The sequence below is a fragment of the Electrona antarctica genome (assembly GCF_951216825.1).
Source record: "Electrona antarctica genome assembly, chromosome: 10".
Lineage (NCBI taxonomy): Eukaryota > Metazoa > Chordata > Actinopteri > Myctophiformes > Myctophidae > Electrona > Electrona antarctica.
Window position 1 is genome coordinate 1861119 of NC_136791.1, and position 22014 is coordinate 1883132.

The 22014-nt window shown below is 43.6% G+C and overlaps 1 protein-coding gene across 1 annotated transcript; it reads right to left on the reverse strand.

Moving 5' to 3' along the window:
• Window positions 1–557: 557 nt before the first annotated feature.
• Window positions 558–20726, reverse strand: LOC306931609 (non-structural maintenance of chromosomes element 4 homolog A-like). Its single transcript, XM_079513057.1, has 11 exons — window positions 20611–20726; window positions 17897–18005; window positions 12684–12770; window positions 9186–9316; window positions 8643–8788; window positions 5072–5168; window positions 3882–3972; window positions 3703–3797; window positions 2386–2434; window positions 1949–2034; window positions 558–992 (listed from the first exon to the last, which is right to left on the reverse strand). The coding sequence occupies exons 2-11, from the start codon at window positions 18000–18002 to the stop codon at window positions 927–929; spliced, it is 954 nt and encodes a 317-aa protein (XP_079369183.1). The 5' UTR covers window positions 18003–18005; window positions 20611–20726; the 3' UTR covers window positions 558–926.
• Window positions 20727–22014: the final 1288 nt, after the last annotated feature.

A 22014-nucleotide genomic window follows, 5' to 3' on the forward strand; every position in this document is an offset into this window, starting at 1 on the left:
GTTTTTTGTAATTATCAAAATAAAAAAAGTAACTAATTTCCATATAATTGTAAAGTGGAGTAAAAGTACAATATTTTAGTCGGGTAGAAGTAAATGTAAATACTGAAGAAAGCAAAAATACTTCAAAAATGTACAATATTAAACAATATTAAGTACAGTACTTGAGTTCATGTACTTGACCATTAACTACTGAAGCCCCATTTAAAACTCTGGCTATTTTAAAATAGCCGATCTTCAAATGCTCACAACATGTTGCGTTGCAATGTGTTGACCTTGTAGATCTGCCATTTTCTGAAGATTGATATGATTTATTAATAACTTCATAAATTACGAACTAGTAACTATAACTGTAGCAGTCATTTGTACAATATTTCCCACTGATATGTAGTGGGAGTAGAAGTATAAAGAAATGGAAATAAAAAGTAAGTAAAGTAAAAGTACCATGAAATTGTACATACTTGAGTAAATGTACTCAAGTCAGAAGGCTCTACTGCTCAGAATGCATTAGGGCATTCACTTGAAAAGCAGTTAATAAAAATAAAAAAAAACACTCACTATTTTCTCTTTTATTATTCAAAATATAAAATATAAAATTACAGTTGGGCTGGGCAATATGCCTTAAAATCACAAAGAATGTGTGGCTCAATAACGATAAAACAACATTACAACAAACATACATTTTCTAAAGATTACCAAAACAACGATGAATCAAATGATTGTAAAAAAGGAAACACATGTGAAAATAGCAGATCTACAAGCTCACAACGCATCGCGATGCTACGCATTATGAGCTTGTAGATCAGCTATTCAATATTTTATGCAGCACGTGTAAATACTAAATAGTGTATTTAGTATTTACACGTGCTGCATTCCATAGATACATTTTTATGCAGCCATAAGAAACAAAAAAAAAAAAACATTAAAGATTACTCCACATTTTGACTATTTGCTGGGATCATGGGCGCCGTGATCTCAAAAGCTTCAATTAGGTCCTAGGAAAAAAATGATAAAATAAAAATTACTATGTGTCGTCTCAAAATACAATGTTATACCAAGTGTGACAGTTATGGGCCACAGGAAAAAACAGGAATTGAGAAGCACACCATTGCAATAAAAGGTGCAATTTTGAATTACTTTTGCAAACATTTTCTAAAAAAGGGCATGTTGTTAAAGTCACAGTAAGGAAAGTATGCGTTCTCTAGCAGCAGCTTGAATATAGTTAAAATCATCCCAATTGAACCCATTTTGACCTGAGATCAGATTCTAAAAAATGTCTTCTACATCCTGACAGTTTTCTGAAAAAGCTATGTTTCTATGTCAGTCGTTCTTCGATTTTTCAAAAATATTTTTCAATAGCCAAAGCATAACATAATGCTAACACCAAAAGGGGTTCCCGCCCAAAATGCGTTAAAGTCATTGTCCTTTGGTTTTCTAGCTTTGTGAAGGAGTGCCTTCACTGCCTTGTGTTCACAGGTTCAACTGAAACGGAATTGAATTATGATAGCGATTGTTCAGACCATACAAGTAATACACAAGTACTATTGGATGCACACTGTACTGTCTCTTTATGCTTATCCCATTTTGGGCGGGAACAACTTTGTGTTTTAACTAAGCATTATGTTATGCTTTAGCTATTGAAAAATAGCAGATCTACAAGCTCATAGCGCGCCACCGAGTGGCGCGCTATGAGCTTGTAGGTCTGCTATTTTTGAAAAATCGCGAAAATGCGGCACAAATCTTCGAATACGTCTTCTTTCAGAAGACTTTCTTTTTTCGACGTCAGGCCTAAATGGGTTAAACCAGAATGATTTTGTTTATGCCACAGTGACACAAGCAGTGGTTCTGGATCTAGAGCAGTACTTGTATTCTTGAAACGGTCCATAATGGCCCAGTCGCTCTAGCCTGTTATACTACTACTACAGGCTCTAGCCAGGCTACAGTCGCTCACCTTCCAGCTCTGCATGCTGATGGACATGATGCATTGTTTACGGATGGCCGATTCTGCTTTGTCAGTCTCCCCTGATGTCACAGGGGCTGAACACACACACACACACACACACACACACACACACACACACACACACACACACACACACACACACACACACACACACACACAATCTATTAATTCAAATATGTTTGGTCTCTGCTGGCCACACACGCAAAACTCATTGAAATAGTTGAAAGTTATTGATATGCCACAGTCTTGTTTATCACTGCAGGGTTGAAAGCTCGACAAGCATAGAAGAGATGCCAAAAGGGGACTCAGCCATGGTAAAAACATATGGAAAATACTTCCTGTATCATAATCCTGTATCTAGACAACTATAGATTTGTATTTCTCAAAAATGTAAAAATGCTGATATGACAAAACAGCAGTCTTACCAATACAGGGCAGCTTGTTTGCATCCAGGTACATCCTGGCCATACCATCCTGCAAAACAACATAACACAACATAACATAACATCCAGGTACATCCTGGCCATACCATCCTGCAAAACAACATAACACAACATAACATAACATCCAGGTACATCCTGGCCATACCATCCTGCAAAACAACATAACACAACATAACATAACATCCAGGTACATCCTGGCCATACCATCCTGCAAAACAAACATCACAATGAAGATACAGTACAGTCCCCTCAAGCTCTGGTCCATAGCCTTCTACTGCAGGGCAGACACACAGGCCTTCTACTGCTTCTACCATTCTGCCCTGCAGTAGAAGGCTCTGGTCCACAGCCTTCTACTGCTTCTACCATTCTGCCCTGCAGTAGAAGCTCTGGTCCACAGCCTTCTACTGCTTCTACCATTCTGCCCTGCAGTAGAAGCTCTGGTCCATAGCCTTCTACTGCTTCTACCATTCTGCCCTGCAGTAGAAGGCTCTGGTCCATAGCCTTCTACTGCTTCTACCATTCTGCCCTGCAGTAGAAGGCTCTGGTCCATAGCCTTCTACTGCTTCTACCATTCTGCCCTGCAGTAGAAGCTCTGGTCCATAGCCTTCTACTGCTTCTACCATTCTGCCCTGCAGTAGAAGCTCTGGTCCATAGCCTTCTACTGCTTCTACCATTCTGCCCTGCAGTAGAAGGCTCTGGTCCATAGCCTTCTACTGCTTCTACCATTCTGCCCTGCAGTAGAAGGCTATGGGACTTTCGGTTTTAAATCTCAAATCGAAATCAGACCAGCCTCTCCTCTTTAGCGTATTTTAAAAGAACGTTTTTGCTACTCACCAAAACAAAGACGGGTTGTGTCATTAGAAAGCCTACTTTCCTTAGTGGACGCACTCTGAGCCCCCCACCACACGTATAAACGGTACTTTTTGGCCAGAAAGAGATCTCTATGAGGGAGTTCTCTGGGAAATATCGGTAGAGGAGTAACTAAAAGTAACTGGAGTAACAAAGTATTTTTTTTCCCGGTGGAAACAAAATCCCCTTTTGACCAAAAAGTACCGTTTATACGTGTGGTGGGGGGCTCAGAGTGCGTCCACTAAGGAAAGTAGGCTTTCTATTGACACAGCCCGTCTTTGTATTGGTGAGTAGGTCAAACGTTTGTGAGATTTCCACTAAAGAAAAAAACGAAAGTCCCATAGCCTTTACTGCAGGGCAGAATCGTAGAAGCAGTAGAAGGCTATGGACCAGAGCTAAGTCCCCTCAAGCTTCCAAACTCTGATGTGAACATTTAAACAGATGACTCACCCTGAGGAGGAACGATGTGTGAAACATGTTTTCCACTGTATGTGAGAACGACGTGGGATCAATAACAAACTCATAGTAGGATATGGGTGAAGTTGCTGCAAATTGACAGAAAAATTTAAATGAGACATTTGTCTGTTTTAAAACTTTGTTATTATTCCTGTTGTGGAGTTTGAACTCACGATCTTCCGCATGGTAACTCGTCAAGAATCCCAGAATCCTCTCTACCTCCTTCTCGGTGGCCTCTTGGTGAGACTCTTCCATTTGCTTCAACTTGAAGACAAGAAAATGGACAAGATGCATTAACTTTGTAGACTTGAATAACATCTACTGTAATGTATCTTTTGGACATAAGTGAGTCTCAATAAATTACAATTACTGTACATGCTGAGCTGAATAATGGGTTATTGTCAATGATCCACTGTTCAGCGAGTGTGTGTGTAATTTACATAACCTTTAAATGAGTTGATTTTCAGTAATATAGATTTTTTTTGAGTGGTTCAACCGTGTTTGTGTGTGACTATGTGACTATGAGCACCAGTACCAATGAGTACCAAAAGTGGCGCTGTTGTGCCAGAAACAGAGAGAGAGAGATAGTGCTGCACTGCTGCCTGCTAATGAGAGAGAGAGAGAGAGAGAGAGAGAGGGGGGGGGGGGGGGGGGGTGATTTGCACCACTCAGTTCACACAGGTGATTTTTTTAATTCAAAATACTTATACTTGTTATTTAGATGTTAAGACTAGGTCTGATGTTTACCTTAGTTTACCCTAGTTATGTTGTAGCACTAAATAGTTTTCTTTGCACACGATAAGCATTCTCAATATTTCCATGTATATGAACCATATTTTGAGAACATAACATCCTGAATGTTTTCAGTTATCAAAGATAATAGTGTTAGCTATTCAGAAAGAAAATAAGCAATGTTATAGATGTGAGTTGCACCAGTGCGTTCCGTAGTTTAGTAACTTTTGTAGCTGTTCTGAGCACAGCATGCATGTCCATTCAACTCTAGTGTGTGCGCGTGGCTGCGTGCGTGCGTGGCACATGCATGATGCGCTCACAGGTAGAAAATGATACGATAAATAAAATATATTTCGTCTAGTCTTTGTTAGTGAACGAAATGAAGACAGATTTTAGTTCAGTCTTTATTTTTGTTAACAACATTTTCGTTTCGTCTTTATTTATCAACGAAATTGCATAATGATTTAGTCCAATTATTGTTTATACACGTGGGTTTTTGTCTCGTTTAGTCTAGTTTTCGTGCGGTGAAAAATGGGCGTTGACGAACATATTTCGTTTTAGTTTCCGTTGACGAGAACAACACTGCACCAAACGGTATGTTAATTGACACAAAAAAACAAAACGAATCTACCTGTGCTGGCATGGTCCTTTGGGCCTCCTTAGTGGGTGCCTTCTTCTGGCGCTCCACCCTTTGCTTTGGAGGGGGCTCTGCGACGAATGAACCCATCCTGACAGAACCAGAACAATGGAAACAGACAGTATATACACCCACCATAAGTATAACAGATTGTCTTTATGCAATCAAAAAAACATGGGAATAAGAACAATTGAAAAAGTGAATAACTAGGACGAAAATGTGTCTTTGGCTCCTGTGAGGAAGGCACAACAAGACAAGGGCGCTCAACCAGGGTCGTGCTGGCCATTCCCTGGTGCCTCAACCAGGGGCGTGCTGGCCATTCCCTGGTGCCTCAACCAGGGGCGTGCTGGCCATTCCCTGGTGCCTCAACCAGGGAGACGTGCTGGCCATTCCCTGGTGCCTCAACCAGGGGCGTGCTGGCCATTCCCTGGTGCCTCAACCAGGGGCGTGCTGGCCATTCCCTGGTGCCTCAACCAGGGGCGTGCTGGCCATTCCCTGGTGCCTCAACCAGGGAGACGTGCTGGCCATTCCCTGGTGCCTCAACCAGGGAGACGTGCTGGCCATTCCCTGGTGCCTCAACCAGGGGCGTGCTGGCCATTCCCTGGTGCCTCAACCAGGGAGACGTGCTGGCCATTCCCTGGTGCCTCAACCAGGGGCGTGCTGGCCATTCCCTGGTGCCTCAACCAGGGGCGTGCTGGCCATTCCCTGGTGCCTCAACCAGGGGCGTGCTGGCCATTCCCTGGTGCCTCAACCAGGGAGACGTGCTGGCCATTCCCTGGTGCCTCAACCAGGGGCGTGCTGGCCATTCCCTGGTGCCTCAACCAGGGGCGTGCTGGCCATTCCCTGGTGCCTCAACCAGGGGCGTGCTGGCCATTCCCTGGTGCCTCAACCAGGGAGACGTGCTGGCCATTCCCTGGTGCCTCAACCAGGGACATGCTGGCCATTCCCTGGTGCCTCAACCAGGGAGACGTGCTGGCCATTCCCTGGTGCCTCAACCAGGGGCGTGCTGGCCATTCCCTGGTGCCTCAACCAGGGACGCGCTGGCCATTCCCTGGTGCCTCAACCAGGGACGTGCTGGCCATTCCCTGGTGCCTCAACCAGGGACGTACTGGCCATTCCCTGGGGCCTCAACCAGGGACGTACTGGCCATTCCCTGGTGCCTCAACCAGGGAGACGTGCTGGCCATTCCCTGGTGCCTCAACCAGGGACGTGCTGGCCATTGGGAAATTCGGGACAACTCCCGAACGGCCGGTCCAGTCCAGGCCGGTCTGGGCCAGCCGTTTTTTTTTGGTTTGTATTAATAAAATAGGCGCGCGGCCCCTAGAGGGCCTCCACAACTCCACTTCCCGGGCTGAATTATGGGCCCACCAGATGTCCACCAGGTTGGGTGAACTATCCAGGGGTGTGTCAGTCTGTCGTGTGTCTCTGGGTGAACTATCCAGGGGTGTGTCAGTCTGTCGTGTGTCTCTGGGTGAACTATCCAGGGGTGTGTCAGTCTGTCGTGTGTCTCTGGGTGAACTATCCAGGGGTGTGTCAGTCTGTCGTGTGTCTCTGGGTGAACTATCCAGGGGTGTGTCAGTCTGTCGTGTGTCTCTGCGACATGCCGTTCAACTTGGAGAAACTGGAGGAAGCACTCTTGGAGGTGCGCTCTAACTCTAATGAGTCCCCATAACATGCTACGAGCTTGTAGATCTGCTATTTTCCAATAGCTAAAGCATAACGTAATGCTAGGGCCACTCAATGTGTCGCTGAAATTTGGGGTAATTCTTGGCATATTTTATAAAAATGGTCGACTCCACTTTGGAAGGCAATCATAGCCAATCAGAATGTAATCTAAATAATATTACACCTTTTAAGTTCAGGTTTTATTAGAAAACATCATTGCATATCAGTATGAACTAGAAAAAGTGCCCTTCTGGGCACAGGTCTCCACCAGGAGGATAGGACTGTGTGAGATGTTTGGCAAAATGTTTAGGATTAATATAAATGTTTTTGAGGCATTTTGTTCCAAAAATGTGTTTTGCAAAAATCTACCTGTTGGTGGCGCTATAACAGGCCAATGTGAAAAGGGTGGGATATATTCCTCAGCCTAGTAAGAAAATGTGTGAAAGATTTCACGTAAATTGCATGCTGCGTTCATGATTTGAGGCTTTTGTTCAAAACGGGGCAATCTTGCAAACTGTGAAAGCCAATTATAGCCAATTAGGATGGAATATGAAATATCGGACAGATCCAACTTGAGCACATGACCATAGAGATACTGTGTAACGATTTGTGAGATTTTTGGACAGAATCTGGAGGAGTAATATCAAAAAATGTGTTTTACAAAAGTCGGCCTCCTGGTGGCGCTATAAAAGGCAGATGCGGAAAATGCAGGTCAACGGTTTGTCCTTGGCCTCTAGGGAGTGTGCATGCAACGTTTCACACAGATAGGTGCAGTTTTAGGTACAAAATGTGAAAAGCTGCCTCATGGTGGCGCTATAACAGGCCGTTCTGGAAAATGTGGGGCAGAGGTTCATCGTTGGCATCCAGGGAGTGTGTGTGCAAAGTTTGGCATCGATCGGGTTAACGGTGCCGGAGATTAGCTGGTAACGGACGGAAGGACGGACGGACACACACACACACACACACGGACGGAGTGCAAAACATACTCTCTCCCCATGCCTTCGGCCTGGTGGAGACAATTATGATGTTTCTTACAGATTCAAGAGGACCACTCTAAAATAACATAAAAAAACAAAGAAATCAAACATCAAACAATAAAAAAGTTATTTCTTCTGGTAAAGTGTGTTCTCCTGGGAGGAAGGACATCTGGTGCCTTTGTGTGAACTCGTATCCTCAAATAAATGTTATGTCATGTTAATCACATGACTCCAGGGATTGTGTATTTATTGGTGTGAGTTTGGATCTAGGAATAGCAGCAAAAAAAGTGGGTTTTTGAAGATGACATGGACATTCTTGGCCACGCCCAGGCGGAAATGGGCGTGGCCTGTGAGGAGTTGCATCATGGTTAGGGCTGTGAATCTTTGGGTGTCCCACGATTCGATTCGATTCCGATTCTTGGGGGTCACGATTCGATTCAAAATCGAATAGGATTTCATCACAATCTACTCCAGCCAACTGAAGTGACTACAGTAACTTGAAAATGACTGAAGACATGATGTTTACTGTGATTAGGGTGAGCTTACATTTCATATCACAAACACCATGTAGTGAAAACTCCTGTAACTGTAACCAGAAATTCTTTTTTGGAAATTATGAATACCGGGAATCGCGATTTTAATTCGTACACCGTACACGGCAACTTTGATCGCAATCAACAACAATCGCAGTGTCCGAGATTAACTAGGAGATTGCCTGTACGGGCATGGGCACACACACACACACGCACACACAAGCAAAAACATAGCCTTTGCCTCTGAGCCTGTCCTACCCTAATAAAATATTAAAAGGGAGTCTGGAACACATTATTTCCCCAACATATACATTGCTATAAAGTAGGTTGAAATGGGATATTTGCTTCCGCTTTCCTAACAATAGCAGGTGAAGTGATGGGGCCACTCACATGTAATGGAAGGTTGGAGCTGTCTTGAAGCAGCACTGGGCTCTCTCGGCGACCCTAAGCCAGGCGTCTTGGGGCAGACGGCCATTAGTTGCCACTCCATTTTCCTCATCCTCATCCTCCAGTCGGTTAAATCCCATGAAGTTCAGCTGTTCGGATAAAGAGACAATCACGAGATAAACATCCGCCAGCACGGGTACCGGTATGTGTGTGTGTGAATAATGGTTATGTGAAATGTACACATTAGTGAAATCTACTTGTAAAGCAGGAAAACGGTATGCACATCCCAGTTTCAGAATACGGTGCTGGACCCAAACAATGACTGAATGAAGAAAAGAAAGTGGAATGTCCGCACACGATATATCTGCTCCCCGTCTTTACAACCTATAAATACAACAACGTTACTTGAGAAAGCCCGGAGGGGCGAAACGTTGTTGTATTTATAGGTTGTAATAAAAAGGGGAGCAGATATATCGTGTGCGGACATTCCACTTTGTTTCTTCATGAAATCTACTCCACATAATCATAATCACTCATTACACTCACCAGGTGCTCAGCAAAGGCAGACGAGTCAAAAGCATTGCCCTCGACAAACAGCTGGCTGGCCTTCTCTTGCAACAGGTCTGTGATCACAACCAGTAGCTGGGCATCCAGGGCTTGTATTTGAGCAGAAGCTCCTGTCAAGGAACATTAGAAGAAGAAACTATTACCAGACATAATATGCACATGAGTCAAAGACGGAAGGCTTTTCTTTTGTAAGATATACTGTAACTTATTTATTTAGCTATTTATTTAGTAAATACAAACTAATTCATTCATTCATTCCTTTATTTATTCTCGAGAGACATTGAGGTTTCCCTCATTTAATAACCCATTTTGGGCGGGAACCCTTTTTGGTGTTAGCATTATGTTATGCTTTAGCTATTGAAAAATAGCAGATCTACAAGCTCATAGCTTGTAGGTCTGCTATTTTTGAAAAATCGAACAACGAAAACATAGCTTTTTCAGAAAACTGTCAGGATGTAGAAGACATTTTTAGAATCTGATCTCAGGTCAAAATGGGATAATTAGTTGAGTCTGAATGTGGCAACACTGCAATACGGTTATTAATATGCACTGCATAACGTTAATTAGCCAAAACTGCTCCCTGCGTGCTGTATTAAAAGCACCTCCATCCATCCATATATAAATCCTTCAACCAGCGGCGCTTATCCGTAGTCGGGTCGCGGGGACAACAGCTCCACCAGAGAGCTCCAGAGCAACATTAGTAACTTCCTCCTGGGGGGATCCCGAGACGTTCCAAGGCCAGTGAGTCGATGTGATCCCTCCATCTGCGCCTTGGTCTCCTCCCAGTGGGACGTGGTCCTTGGTCTGCCCCGGGGTCTCCTCCCAGTGGGACGTGGTCCTTGGTCTGCCCCGGGGTCTCCTCCCAGTGGGACGTGATCCTTGGTCTGCCCCGGGGTCTCCTCCCAGTGGGACGTGATCCTTGGTCTGCCCCGGGGTCTCCTCCCAGTGGGACGTGATCCTTGGTGGCAGGGGTGGCCGAACGGTTTGCGGAGCGGTCTTGTTATCGGAAGGTCGCCAGTTCGAATCCCCGGACCGGCACGTTAAAATGACCACCGCTGAAGTGCCCTTGAGCAAGGCATTGAACCCCTACCATGAAATGTTCTATGAGCAGGGTGTGGCTGTAAACAAGCATCTCGAGCTTAGTCCATTCACCCTGGGTAAACAAAGAACTTTACTTTACTTTGCTTTTTGGTCTGCCCCGGGGTCTCCTCCCAGTGGGACGTGCATCGAGGACCTCCCTAGGGAGACGCTCGAGAGGCATCCTAACGAGATGCCCGAACCACCTAAGCTGGCTCCTTTCCAGGCAAAGAAGCAGCGACTCTACTCCGAGTCTCTCGCGTGACTGAACTTCTCACCCTATCTCTAAGGGCGATGCTATTAAAAGCACATACTGCTCCAAATAGTTAGAATGGGACTTCCAGGACACATTTAACTTATGTGCAAGTGCAACCAAAAAAATACGGAAAAAGACTGAACTGAATAATAATAATAATAATAATAATAATAATAATAATAATAATAATAATAATAATAATAATAATAATAATAATAATAATAATAATAATAATAATAATACTAATAATAATAATAGAAGACCTTTTGCTTTTCCATTGTTTCTTAGTTATTGCTGCTATTATTAATATGATGATCATCTGATTATGGTGATGTGATGTCCCAGAGGGTGACGTTTACTAATGTGGGTGTCATACTGTGATGAGACAGGTGACTGGGGTACAGGCTTTAGTTCCGACATACTATTGATCCGAAACCTCAATCCCTAACCTAACCATAATCGCAAGCACGGGAGCAGCGCATGTCGGACCATCACATTTTCGCATCGCATGTCCCTGCTTAAATTAATGACCTGAAATTGTTAATCCGAAACCACTCGAATATTAACTATATACAGCTATACCACAATCTCTCTCTCCACACCTGTAGACATTGGCCTGTAAGAGTACACATGAAGCCTAGAACCCCTATTCTGGGCATGTTAACATTCTGCAAAAAATAGAATAACATTTGACAGAAATGTTTGTGAATATAGCAGAACCTCAAGCTCACAATGTGTTGTGACGTGTTGTGTGCTTGTAGAATTTGACCAAAAAAAGTATATAGGGGTTTAGTTTTTGGGCGGGAACCCCATTTGGTGTTGTAAACATTATGTTTTAATTTAGCTATTGAAAAATGGCAGACCTACAAGCTCATAGCGTGCCACTCGGTGGCGCGCTATGAGCTTGTAGATCTGCTATTTTTGAAAAATCGTGAAAATGTGGCACAAATCTTTCTTTCAGAGCCAACGTTTTTAACTCAAATCTTTGCTTCTGGGGGGTTGCTGGAATAACATATTTTCAGATGGGTGTCGGTGGCCAGTTAAATATAATTTCTGGGGTCCTTGACATGAAATATTGAGCACCACTGATACAGAAACATGAGGTATTTCAGAAAACTGTCAGGATTTAGAAGACTTTTTTTTAATTTCGAGGTCAGGCCTAAATGGGTTAAGATGACTTGTGTGATGTTGGACCTATACCTGCATGGGAATAGAGACCGGATGTGTGATGTTGGACCTATACCTGCATGTGAATAGAGACCGGATGTGTGATGTTGGACCTATACCTGCATGTGAATAGAGACCGGATGTGTGATGTTGGACCTATACCTGCATGTGAATAGAGACCGGATGTGTGATGTTGGACCTATACCTGCATGTGAATAGAGACCGGATGTGTGATGTTGGACCTATACCTGCATGTGAATAGAGACCGGATGTGTGATGTTGGACCTCTACCTGCATGTGAATAGAGACCGGATGTGTGATGTTGGACCTATACCTGCATGGGAATAGAGACCGGATGTGTGATGTTGGACCTATACCTGCATGGGAATAGAGACCGGATGTGTGATGTTGGACCTATACCTGCATGGGAATAGAGACCGGATGTGTGATGTTGGACCTATACCTGCATGTGAATAGAGACCGGATGTGTGATGTTGGACCTATACCTGCATGTGAATAGAGACCGGATGTGTGATGTTGGACCTATACCTGCATGTGAATAGAGACCGGATGTGTGATGTTGGACCTCTACCTGCATGTGAATAGAGACCGGATGTGTGATGTTGGACCTATACCTGCATGTGAATAGAGACCGGATGTGTGATGTTGGACCTATACCTGCATGGGAATAGAGACCGGATGTGTGATGTTGGACCTATACCTGCATGGGAATAGAGACCGGATGTGTGATGTTGGACCTATACCTGCATGTGAATAGAGACCGGATGTGTGATGTTGGACCTATACCTGCATGGGAATAGAGACCGGATGTGTGATGTTGGACCTATACCTGCATGGGAATAGAGACCGGATGTGTGATGTTGGACCTATACCTGCATGGGAATAGAGACCGGATGTGTGATGTTGGACCTATACCTGCATGTGAATAGAGACCGGATGTGTGATGTTGGACCTACCTGCATGTGAATAGAGACCGGATGCCTCATCCATAACCTCATTGAGCCCATGATCGCTGGACAGATTCATCAGTTCATCTCTGTTCTCTGGAAAACACAGATCAAACATACAAGAAAGCTGTCAGTGGTACCAAAAAGAACAGGTCTAAAAAAAAAATCACACCCGTGTGAACTGAGTGGTGCAACTCCCCCCCTTCCACCCCCCACCTCTCTCTCTCTCTCTCTCTGTAATTAACAGTCAACAGTGCAATACTATCTCTCTGTCTCTGTTTCTGGCACAACAGCGCCCCTACTGGTACTCATGAGTCACACACATGAGTCACACACAAACATACATAGTCACAAACATAGGTGAACAACACGGACATTGCTGTTCCTTGGGAGTGGTTGGTGAACAACACATAGGTGAACAACACGGACATTGCTGTTCCTTGGAGCGGTTGCACCACTCAAAAATACTGACTAGAGCATAGACTGGCCTCTGTCTTACTCACCTTTAACTAAGTTGAACAGCGCTCTGTACCTTCCCTTCACATCTCTGTCTTACTCACCTTTAACTAAGTTGAACAGCGCTCTGTACCTTCCCTTCACATCTCTGTCTTACTCACCTTTAACTAAGTTGAACAGCGCTCTGTACCTTCCCTTCACATCTCTGTCTTACTCACCTTTAACTAAGTTGAACAGCGCTCTGTACCTTCCCTTCACATCTCTGTCTTACTCACCTTTAACTAAGTTGAACAGCGCCCTGTACCTTCCCTTCACATCTCTGTCTTACTCACCTTTAACTAAGTTGAACAGCGCCCTGTACCTTCCCTTCACATCTCTGTCTTACTCACCTTTAACTAAGTTGAACAGTGCTCTGTACCTTCCCTTCACATCTCTGTCTTACTCACCTTTAACTAAGTTGAACAGCGCTCTGTACCTTCCCTTCACATCTGTCTTACTAACCTTTAACTAAGTTGAACAGCGCCCTGTACCTTCCCTTCACATCTCTGTCTTACTCACCTTTAACTAAGTTGAACAGCGCTCTGTACCTTCCCTTCACATCTCTGTCTTACTCACCTTTAACTAAGTTGAACAGCGCTCTGTACCTTCCCTTCACATCTCTGTCTTACTCACCTTTAACTAAGTTGAACAGCGCTCTGTACCTTCCCTTCACATCTCTGTCTTACTCACCTTTAACTAAGTTGAACAGCGCTCTGTACCTTCCCTTCACATCTCTGTCTTACTCACCTTTAACTAAGTTGAACAGCGCCCTGTACCTTCCCTTCACATCTCTGTCTTACTCACCTTTAACTAAGTTGAACAGCGCTCTGTACCTTCCCTTCACATCTCTGTCTTACTCACCTTTAACTAAGTTGAACAGCGCCCTGTACCTTCCCTTCACATCTCTGTCTTACTCACCTTTAACTAAGTTGAACAGCGCCCTGTACCTTCCCTTCACATCTCTGTCTTACTCACCTTTAACTAAGTTGAACAGCGCCCTGTACCTTCCCTTCACATCTCTGTCTTACTCACCTTTAACTAAGTTGAACAGCGCCCTGTACCTTCCCTTCACATCTCTGTCTTACTCACCTTTAACTAAGTTGAACAGCGCTCTGTACCTTCCCTTCACATCTCTGTCTTACTCACCTTTAACTAAGTTGAACAGCGCCCTGTACCTTCCCTTCACATCTCTGTCTTACTCACCTTTAACTAAGTTGAACAGCGCTCTGTACCTTCCCTTCACATCTCTGTCTTACTCACCTTTAACTAAGTTGAACAGCGCCCTGTACCTTCCCTTCACATCTCTGTCTTACTCACCTTTAACTAAGTTGAACAGCGCCCTGTACCTTCCCTTCACATCTCTGTCTTACTCACCTTTAACTAAGTTGAACAGCGCTCTGTACCTTCCCTTCACATCTCTGTCTTACTCACCTTTAACTAAGTTGAACAGCGCTCTGTACCTTCCCTTCACATCTCTGTCTTACTCACCTTTAACTAAGTTGAACAGCGCTCTGTACCTTCCCTTCACATCTCTGTCTTACTCACCTTTAACTAAGTTGAACAGCGCTCTGTACCTTCCCTTCACATCTCTGTCTTACTCACCTTTAACTAAGTTGAACAGCGCTCTGTACCTTCCCTTCACATCTCTGTCTTACTAACCTTTAACTAAGTTGAACAGCGCCCTGTACCTTCCCTTCACATCTCTGTCTTACTAACCTTTAACTAAGTTGAACAGCGCCCTGTACCTTCCCTTCACATCTCTGTCTTACTAACCTTTAACTAAGTTGAACAGCGCTCTGTACCTTCCCTTCACATCTCTGTCTTACTCACCTTTAACTAAGTTGAACAGCGCCCTGTACTTTCCCTTCACATCTCTGTCTTACTCACCTTTAACTAAGTTGAACAGCGCCCTGTACCTTCCCTTCACATCTCTGTCTTACTCACCTTTAACTAAGTTGAACAGCGCTCTGTACCTTCCCTTCACATCTCTGTCTTACTCACCTTTAACTAAGTTGAACAGCGCTCTGTACCTTCCCTTCACATCTCTGTCTTACTCACCTTTAACTAAGTTGAACAGCGCCCTGTACCTTCCCTTCACATCTCTGTCTTACTAACCTTTAACTAAGTTGAACAGCGCTCTGTACCTTCCCTTCACATCTCTGTCTTACTAACCTTTAACTAAGTTGAACAGCGCTCTGTACCTTCCCTTCACATCTCTGTCTTACTCACCTTTAACTAAGTTGAACAGCGCTCTGTACCTTCCCTTCACATCTCTGTCTTACTCACCTTTAACTAAGTTGAACAGCGCTCTGTACCTTCCCTTCACATCTCTGTCTTACTCACCTTTAACTAAGTTGAACAGCGCCCTGTACCTTCCCTTCACATCTCTGTCTTACTCACCTTTAACTAAGTTGAACAGCGCTCTGTACCTTCCCTTCACATCTGTCTTACTCACCTTTAACTAAGTTGAACAGCGCTCTGTACCTTCCCTTCACATCTCTGTCTTACTCACCTTTAACTAAGTTGAACAGCGCCCTGTACCTTCCCTTCACATCTCTGTCTTACTCACCTTTAACTAAGTTGAACAGCGCTCTGTACCTTCCCTTCACATCTCTGTCTTACTCACCTTTAACTAAGTTGAACAGCGCCCTGTACCTTCCCTTCACATCTCTGTCTTACTCACCTTTAACTAAGTTGAACAGCGCTCTGTACCTTCCCTTCACATCTGTCTTACTCACCTTTAACTAAGTTGAACAGCGCCCTGTACCTTCCCTTCACATCTCTGTCTTACTCACCTTTAACTAAGTTGAACAGCGCTCTGTACCTTCCCTTCACATCTGTCTTACTCACCTTTAACTAAGTTGAACAGCGCCCTGTACCTTCCCTTCACATCTCTGTCTTACTCACCTTTAACTAAGTTGAACAGCGCTCTGTACCTTCCCTTCACATCTCTGTCTTACTCACCTTTAACTAAGTTGAACAGCGCTCTGTACCTTCCCTTCACATCTCTGTCTTACTCACCTTTAACTAAGTTGAACAGCGCTCTGTACCTTCCCTTCACATCTCTGTCTTACTCACCTTTAACTAAGTTGAACAGCGCCCTGTACCTTCCCTTCACATCTCTGTCTTACTCACCTTTAACTAAGTTGAACAGCGCCCTGTACCTTCCCTTCACATCTGTCTTACTCACCTTTAACTAAGTTGAACAGCGCTCTGTACCTTCCCTTCACATCTCTGTCTTACTCACCTTTAACTAAGTTGAACAGCGCTCTGTACCTTCCCTTCACATCTCTGTCTTACTCACCTTTAACTAAGTTGAACAGCGCCCTGTACCTTCCCTTCACATCTCTGTCTTACTCACCTTTAACTAAGTTGAACAGCGCTCTGTACCTTCCCTTCACATCTCTGTCTTACTCACCTTTAACTAAGTTGAACAGCGCCCTGTACCTTCCCTTCACATCTCTGTCTTACTCACCTTTAACTAAGTTGAACAGCGCTCTGTACCTTCCCTTCACATCTGTCTTACTCACCTTTAACTAAGTTGAACAGCGCCCTGTACCTTCCCTTCACATCTCTGTCTTACTCACCTTTAACTAAGTTGAACAGCGCTCTGTACCTTCCCTTCACATCTCTGTCTTACTCACCTTTAACTAAGTTGAACAGCGCTCTGTACCTTCCCTTCACATCTCTGTCTTACTCACCTTTAACTAAGTTGAACAGTGCTCTGTACCTTCCCTTCACATCTCTGTCTTACTCACCTTTAACTAAGTTGAACAGCGCTCTGTACCTTCCCTTCACATCTCTGTCTTACTCACCTTTAACTAAGTTGAACAGCGCCCTGTACCTTCCCTTCACATCTCTGTCTTACTCACCTTTAACTAAGTTGAACAGCGCTCTGTACCTTCCCTTCACATCTCTGTCTTACTCACCTTTAACTAAGTTGAACAGCGCCCTGTACCTTCCCTTCACATCTCTGTCTTACTCACCTTTAACTAAGTTGAACAGCGCTCTGTACCTTCCCTTCACATCTCTGTCTTACTCACCTTTAACTAAGTTGAACAGCGCTCTGTACCTTCCCTTCACATCTCTGTCTTACTCACCTTTAACTAAGTTGAACAGCGCCCTGTACCTTCCCTTCACATCTCTGTCTTACTCACCTTTAACTAAGTTGAACAGCGCTCTGTACCTTCCCTTCACATCTCTGTCTTACTCACCTTTAACTAAGTTGAACAGCGCTCTGTACCTTCCCTTCACATCTCTGTCTTACTCACCTTTAACTAAGTTGAACAGCGCTCTGTACCTTCCCTTCACATCTCTGTCTTACTCACCTTTAACTAAGTTGAACAGCGCCCTGTACCTTCCCTTCACATCTCTGTCTTACTCACCTTTAACTAAGTTGAACAGCGCTCTGTACCTTCCCTTCACATCTCTGTCTTACTCACCTTTAACTAAGTTGAACAGCGCCCTGTACCTTCCCTTCACATCTCTGTCTTACTCACCTTTAACTAAGTTGAACAGCGCCCTGTACCTTCCCTTCACATCTCTGTCTTACTCACCTTTAACTAAGTTGAACAGCGCTCTGTACCTTCCCTTCACATCTCTGTCTTACTCACCTTTAACTAAGTTGAACAGCGCTCTGTACCTTCCCTTCACATCTCTGTCTTACTCACCTTTAACTAAGTTGAACAGCGCCCTGTACCTTCCCTTCACATCTCTGTCTTACTCACCTTTAACTAAGTTGAACAGCGCCCTGTACCTTCCCTTCACATCTCTTAAGCCCTCCTGGGAGTGAGCCTGAGATGTGCCCAGCTCTTCTTCACCACTGCCTTCCATTTTCTTAACAAAAAAACAAAACAAAAAAAAGGTGCTTGTTCCATTTTCACTCAAGTCACAGTGTGGATAAACTGTTGCTTCAAGGCCTATTCATAGTCTGGATTTCCGGTGGTGAGGTGACCACCGCTCCGGTGATGAGGTGACCACCGCTCCGGTGATGAGGTGACCACCGCTCCGGTGGTGAGGTGACCACCGCTCCGGTGGTGAGCTGACCACCGGAGCTCAAATAACGTTGAGCGGTGGTGAGTAAAAACAGAGAGAAGGGCTGGAGCGGTGGCGGTGGTTTGCTCTTCACCGCGGCTCAGTGACGTCATGTTGTAGTTCGGTGGTCACCTAACCACCGAAAATCCAGACTATGTATGAGCCTTTACTGTCACCGACATATAGCAATGGTACTACCTATAGGTTGTACCAGACAGCACATTTTACATAATATATTACTAGTATTATGTGCAGTAAGAAAATAAAGTTGCTGTAGCAATGCTATTGAGCTGTTGAGGAGTGCCACATTTTGTGTTGCCTCACTATCTCATTGGTCCGCCAATAATCAGCCAACCAATCATCTCAATGTCCCAGAAGCACCTGTGTACTTGTGTACTGAGGCTGGGGAAAAAACCTTGCTTATTTCGGACCCTGGTCTTGGAATGACCTACAGACCAGACTCAGACTGGCTGCTGTGATTCCCCTAGTGAGCTTTACATTTTGGGCGGGAACCCCTTTTGGTGTTAGCATTATGTTATTCTTTAGCTATTTAAAAATAGCAGATCTACAAGCTCATAGCGCGCCACCGAGTGGCGCGCTAGGAGCTTGTAGGTCTGCTATTTTTGAAAAATGACTGACGACTGACATTGAAACATAGCTTTTTCAGAAAACTGTCAGGATGTAGAAGACATTTTTAGAATCTGATCTCAGGTCAGAATGGGTTAAAAGGATTGCCATCATGGGGCACATACTTCCCAAACACTGCAGCTTTGACGTATAGCAAATGCTCTCTTTCTTTTTAGTTTACTAACAAATTTCATAAATGGTAAATGGTGCATTTATATAGCGCCTTTATCCAAGGCGCTTTACATAGATTGTGCATTACATTCACCCATTCACACACACATTCATACACCGATTACGGCGGAAGCCATGCAAGGTACCAACCAGCACATCGGGAGCAATTTGGGGTTCAGTGTCTTGCCCAAGGACACTTCGACATGTAGACAGGAGGAGCCGGGATTCGAACCGCCGACCCTTGGATCATTGGACGACGTGCTCTACCTCTTGAGCCACAGTCGCCATAGTTGCTTTAATCGTTTTTATTGATTAGTCTTTATTGGTTGTGTTACTACTAGACGTTCCTCTTCTCCCTTTGAGCTTCTTCGGTAGTGGGTTCTGTATTTATGAGCATTGTATGTTTGTCCTGTTTTTTTGTTGTTGTCTTGTATTTATTGTTACTGGCAGAGCTGTGTCACTTATGTTGCCTCTTCTCTTGGCCAGTTCACAAGAGACTTCAGTCTCAATGTGGTTTTTACTGGTTAAATAAAGGTCAACACTTGCAATCACAGCCCCTGTCCCTTCCACCATGTCAGACAGAGACACAACCAGTACACTGTACAGGCTTTGTGTCTCAGCCTTCACTAAATTGTTTCTTTCAGGGAAACTAGGTAAGAGCTGGGGTACCCTTAGCTCTGGTCCATAGCCTTCTACTGCTTCTACGATTCTGCCCTGCAGAAGCAGTAGAAGGCTATGGACCAGAGCTAGGGTACCCTGTACAATGTACATTTTCAACACGTAGTTATTTTCTGTTAAAAACATTAGGTTAGGTGTGAGTGCCACCCTCTGTATTTTTGTTTGTGTATAGCAGGTTTAGAAGTTATTTACATTTTTCAGTTGACAGTATGTTGTTTTATGGTAGGCTATTTTGATTTGGCACTCACCAGTTTGTTCCCCTGGCTTTGTTCAGAGGTTAACATGTTAAAATAAACTCTTGTTGCATTTCATCCATCAGTTGTTTTTTTGATGAATTGAACAAGGTGGACCCTCTTGTAAACAAGTGTAATGCTTTATTGGGTCGTCCACTCACAGTTAACAGTCTTTGTATTGAGTTGTTGTGCTTGAAATGTACTGTAATTCTGCAAACTGTTAATAAATATTTCAATCAATTCCTCCATTCTTTCACTGGATATGTTATATTGTCCCTTTAGAGCCCGGTTACATGTATTTGGTCCGACGATTCATTGCCTACTGCCTAGGCCGCCATATCGGGACGTAACAAGCAGGTACAACAACGTTTACAATTATCTTCTCCACTCCAGCCTCAATAAATCTAACTTATTACAGTGGCTGGCTGTCATTGGTAAACCTATTGCTTTACTAGCTGTGTCTACAGTACCAAAACCTTCACAGCAGATCGTTGTTTGTAGCTAAATGCCGAATTTTCCTAGCTAGGTTAAACTGTTTCTAACTCTCTACATAAGCCAGCAAAACGGTTTGGCATTTTTTACAGTTACCATGAATCAAATAGGCACACTTAAGAGTTAAGACTATATTACATATTTAGTTACTGCTTTTCATAGAAATGTTTTGGGTTTAGGTTACGTACAAATGCTAGAGTACTTACAGACAGTCTCAGCCGGTCTCAGCAGATGATTATAGGCTAACCTGCTGTCCAATGAACACGTGTCACCAATCAAACAATCTGGGAACCCATTGGCAAAACAAAGGAAAAGCACCGCCCTCTTTATTGACGTGTCACGTGAGTCAACGAGAGAGTACCAAGCAAACTTGCAGCGAAGCATGTGCAATTTACACCAGTAGGTGGCACTGTAGTGCACTCGTGGACATTCATATTTAGTACTTGTGTCAACATTAATAGGCTATGAATTATATATGAGATTATTGAGTTTGACCCATTATTGACCTGGGATTTAATAGCAGCAGGCTATTTGATACCAAAACAGTTAATTTGAATCTAGCATGGCCACTTTGGGTAAATGTAAAGTAAGTCCCTTTCAAGTAATCAAAACTATTTAAATGTGCTGTTCATATTCATAACACTATTGAAAAGATCAATAGAACTTATGCTGGGTATGTGACATGGGAATAAGCATAATTTCTGTCTCTCGTGCGAACTAGCCATTCAGTATTTGAGTGAAAACAATTTGACAAGAGATTTTGATTGGGGTCAGGATATGATATATATATATATATATATATATATATATATATATATATATATATATATATATATATATATATATGATTAGGCCTGACGTTGAAATTTAAAAAATGTCTTCAAAATCCTGACAGTTTTCTGAAAAACCTTATGTTTCTGTATCAGTGGTGCTCAATATTTCAAGTCAAGGACCACAAAAATTATATATAATCGGCCACCGACCCCCATCTGAGAATATGTTGGTCCAGGAACCCCTCAGAAGCAAAGATTTGAGTTAAAAACGTTCTGAAAGAATATATATATTCAAAGATTTGTGCCACATTTTCACGATTTTTCAAAAATAGCCGACCTACAAGTTCATAGCGCGCCACTCGGTGGCGCGCTATGAACTTGTAGGTCGGCTATTTTTCAATAGCTAAATTATAACATGTTTAAAACACAAAGGGGTTCCCGCCCAAAATGGGTTAAATGCATACGACTGAATAAAAAGAACACATTGGCAGTATCCTTTCTCGCCTTAAAATGTATGAAAATTAAAGTTCACAGAATAGAACTTTGACATTAAATGACAAAAGGGTGCATTATCCAAAGCCTGCATTACATTTCCCCATTCATAGTAACAGACACCAGCAGAAACCATGCTCATTGGTCGGTTACGGGTTCAGACACCAGCAGAAACCATGCTCATTGGTCGGTTACGGGTTCAGAAACCATGCTCATTGGTCGGTTACGGGTTCAGAAACCATGCTCATTGGTCGGTTACGGGTTCAGAAACCATGCTCATTGGTCGGTTACGGGTTCAGACACCAGCAGAAACCATGCTCATTGGTCGGTTATGGGAACAGACAC

What these genes read in the sequence shown, in the direction of transcription:
- LOC306931609 (XM_079513057.1), bottom strand. Translation starts at nt 18,002, where the DNA reads ATGGAAGGCAGTGGTGAAGAAGAGCTGGGCACATCTCAGGCTCACTCC. An exon ending in CTGCCTTTGCTGAGCACCTG is followed by an intron (nt 8,789 to 9,185) that starts GTGAGTGTAATG and finishes TTATCCGAACAG; the next exon opens with CTGAACTTCATGGGATTTAA. An exon ending in GCTCCAACCTTCCATTACAT is followed by an intron (nt 5,169 to 8,642) that starts GTGAGTGGCCCC and finishes TGGTTCTGTCAG; the next exon opens with GATGGGTTCATTCGTCGCAG.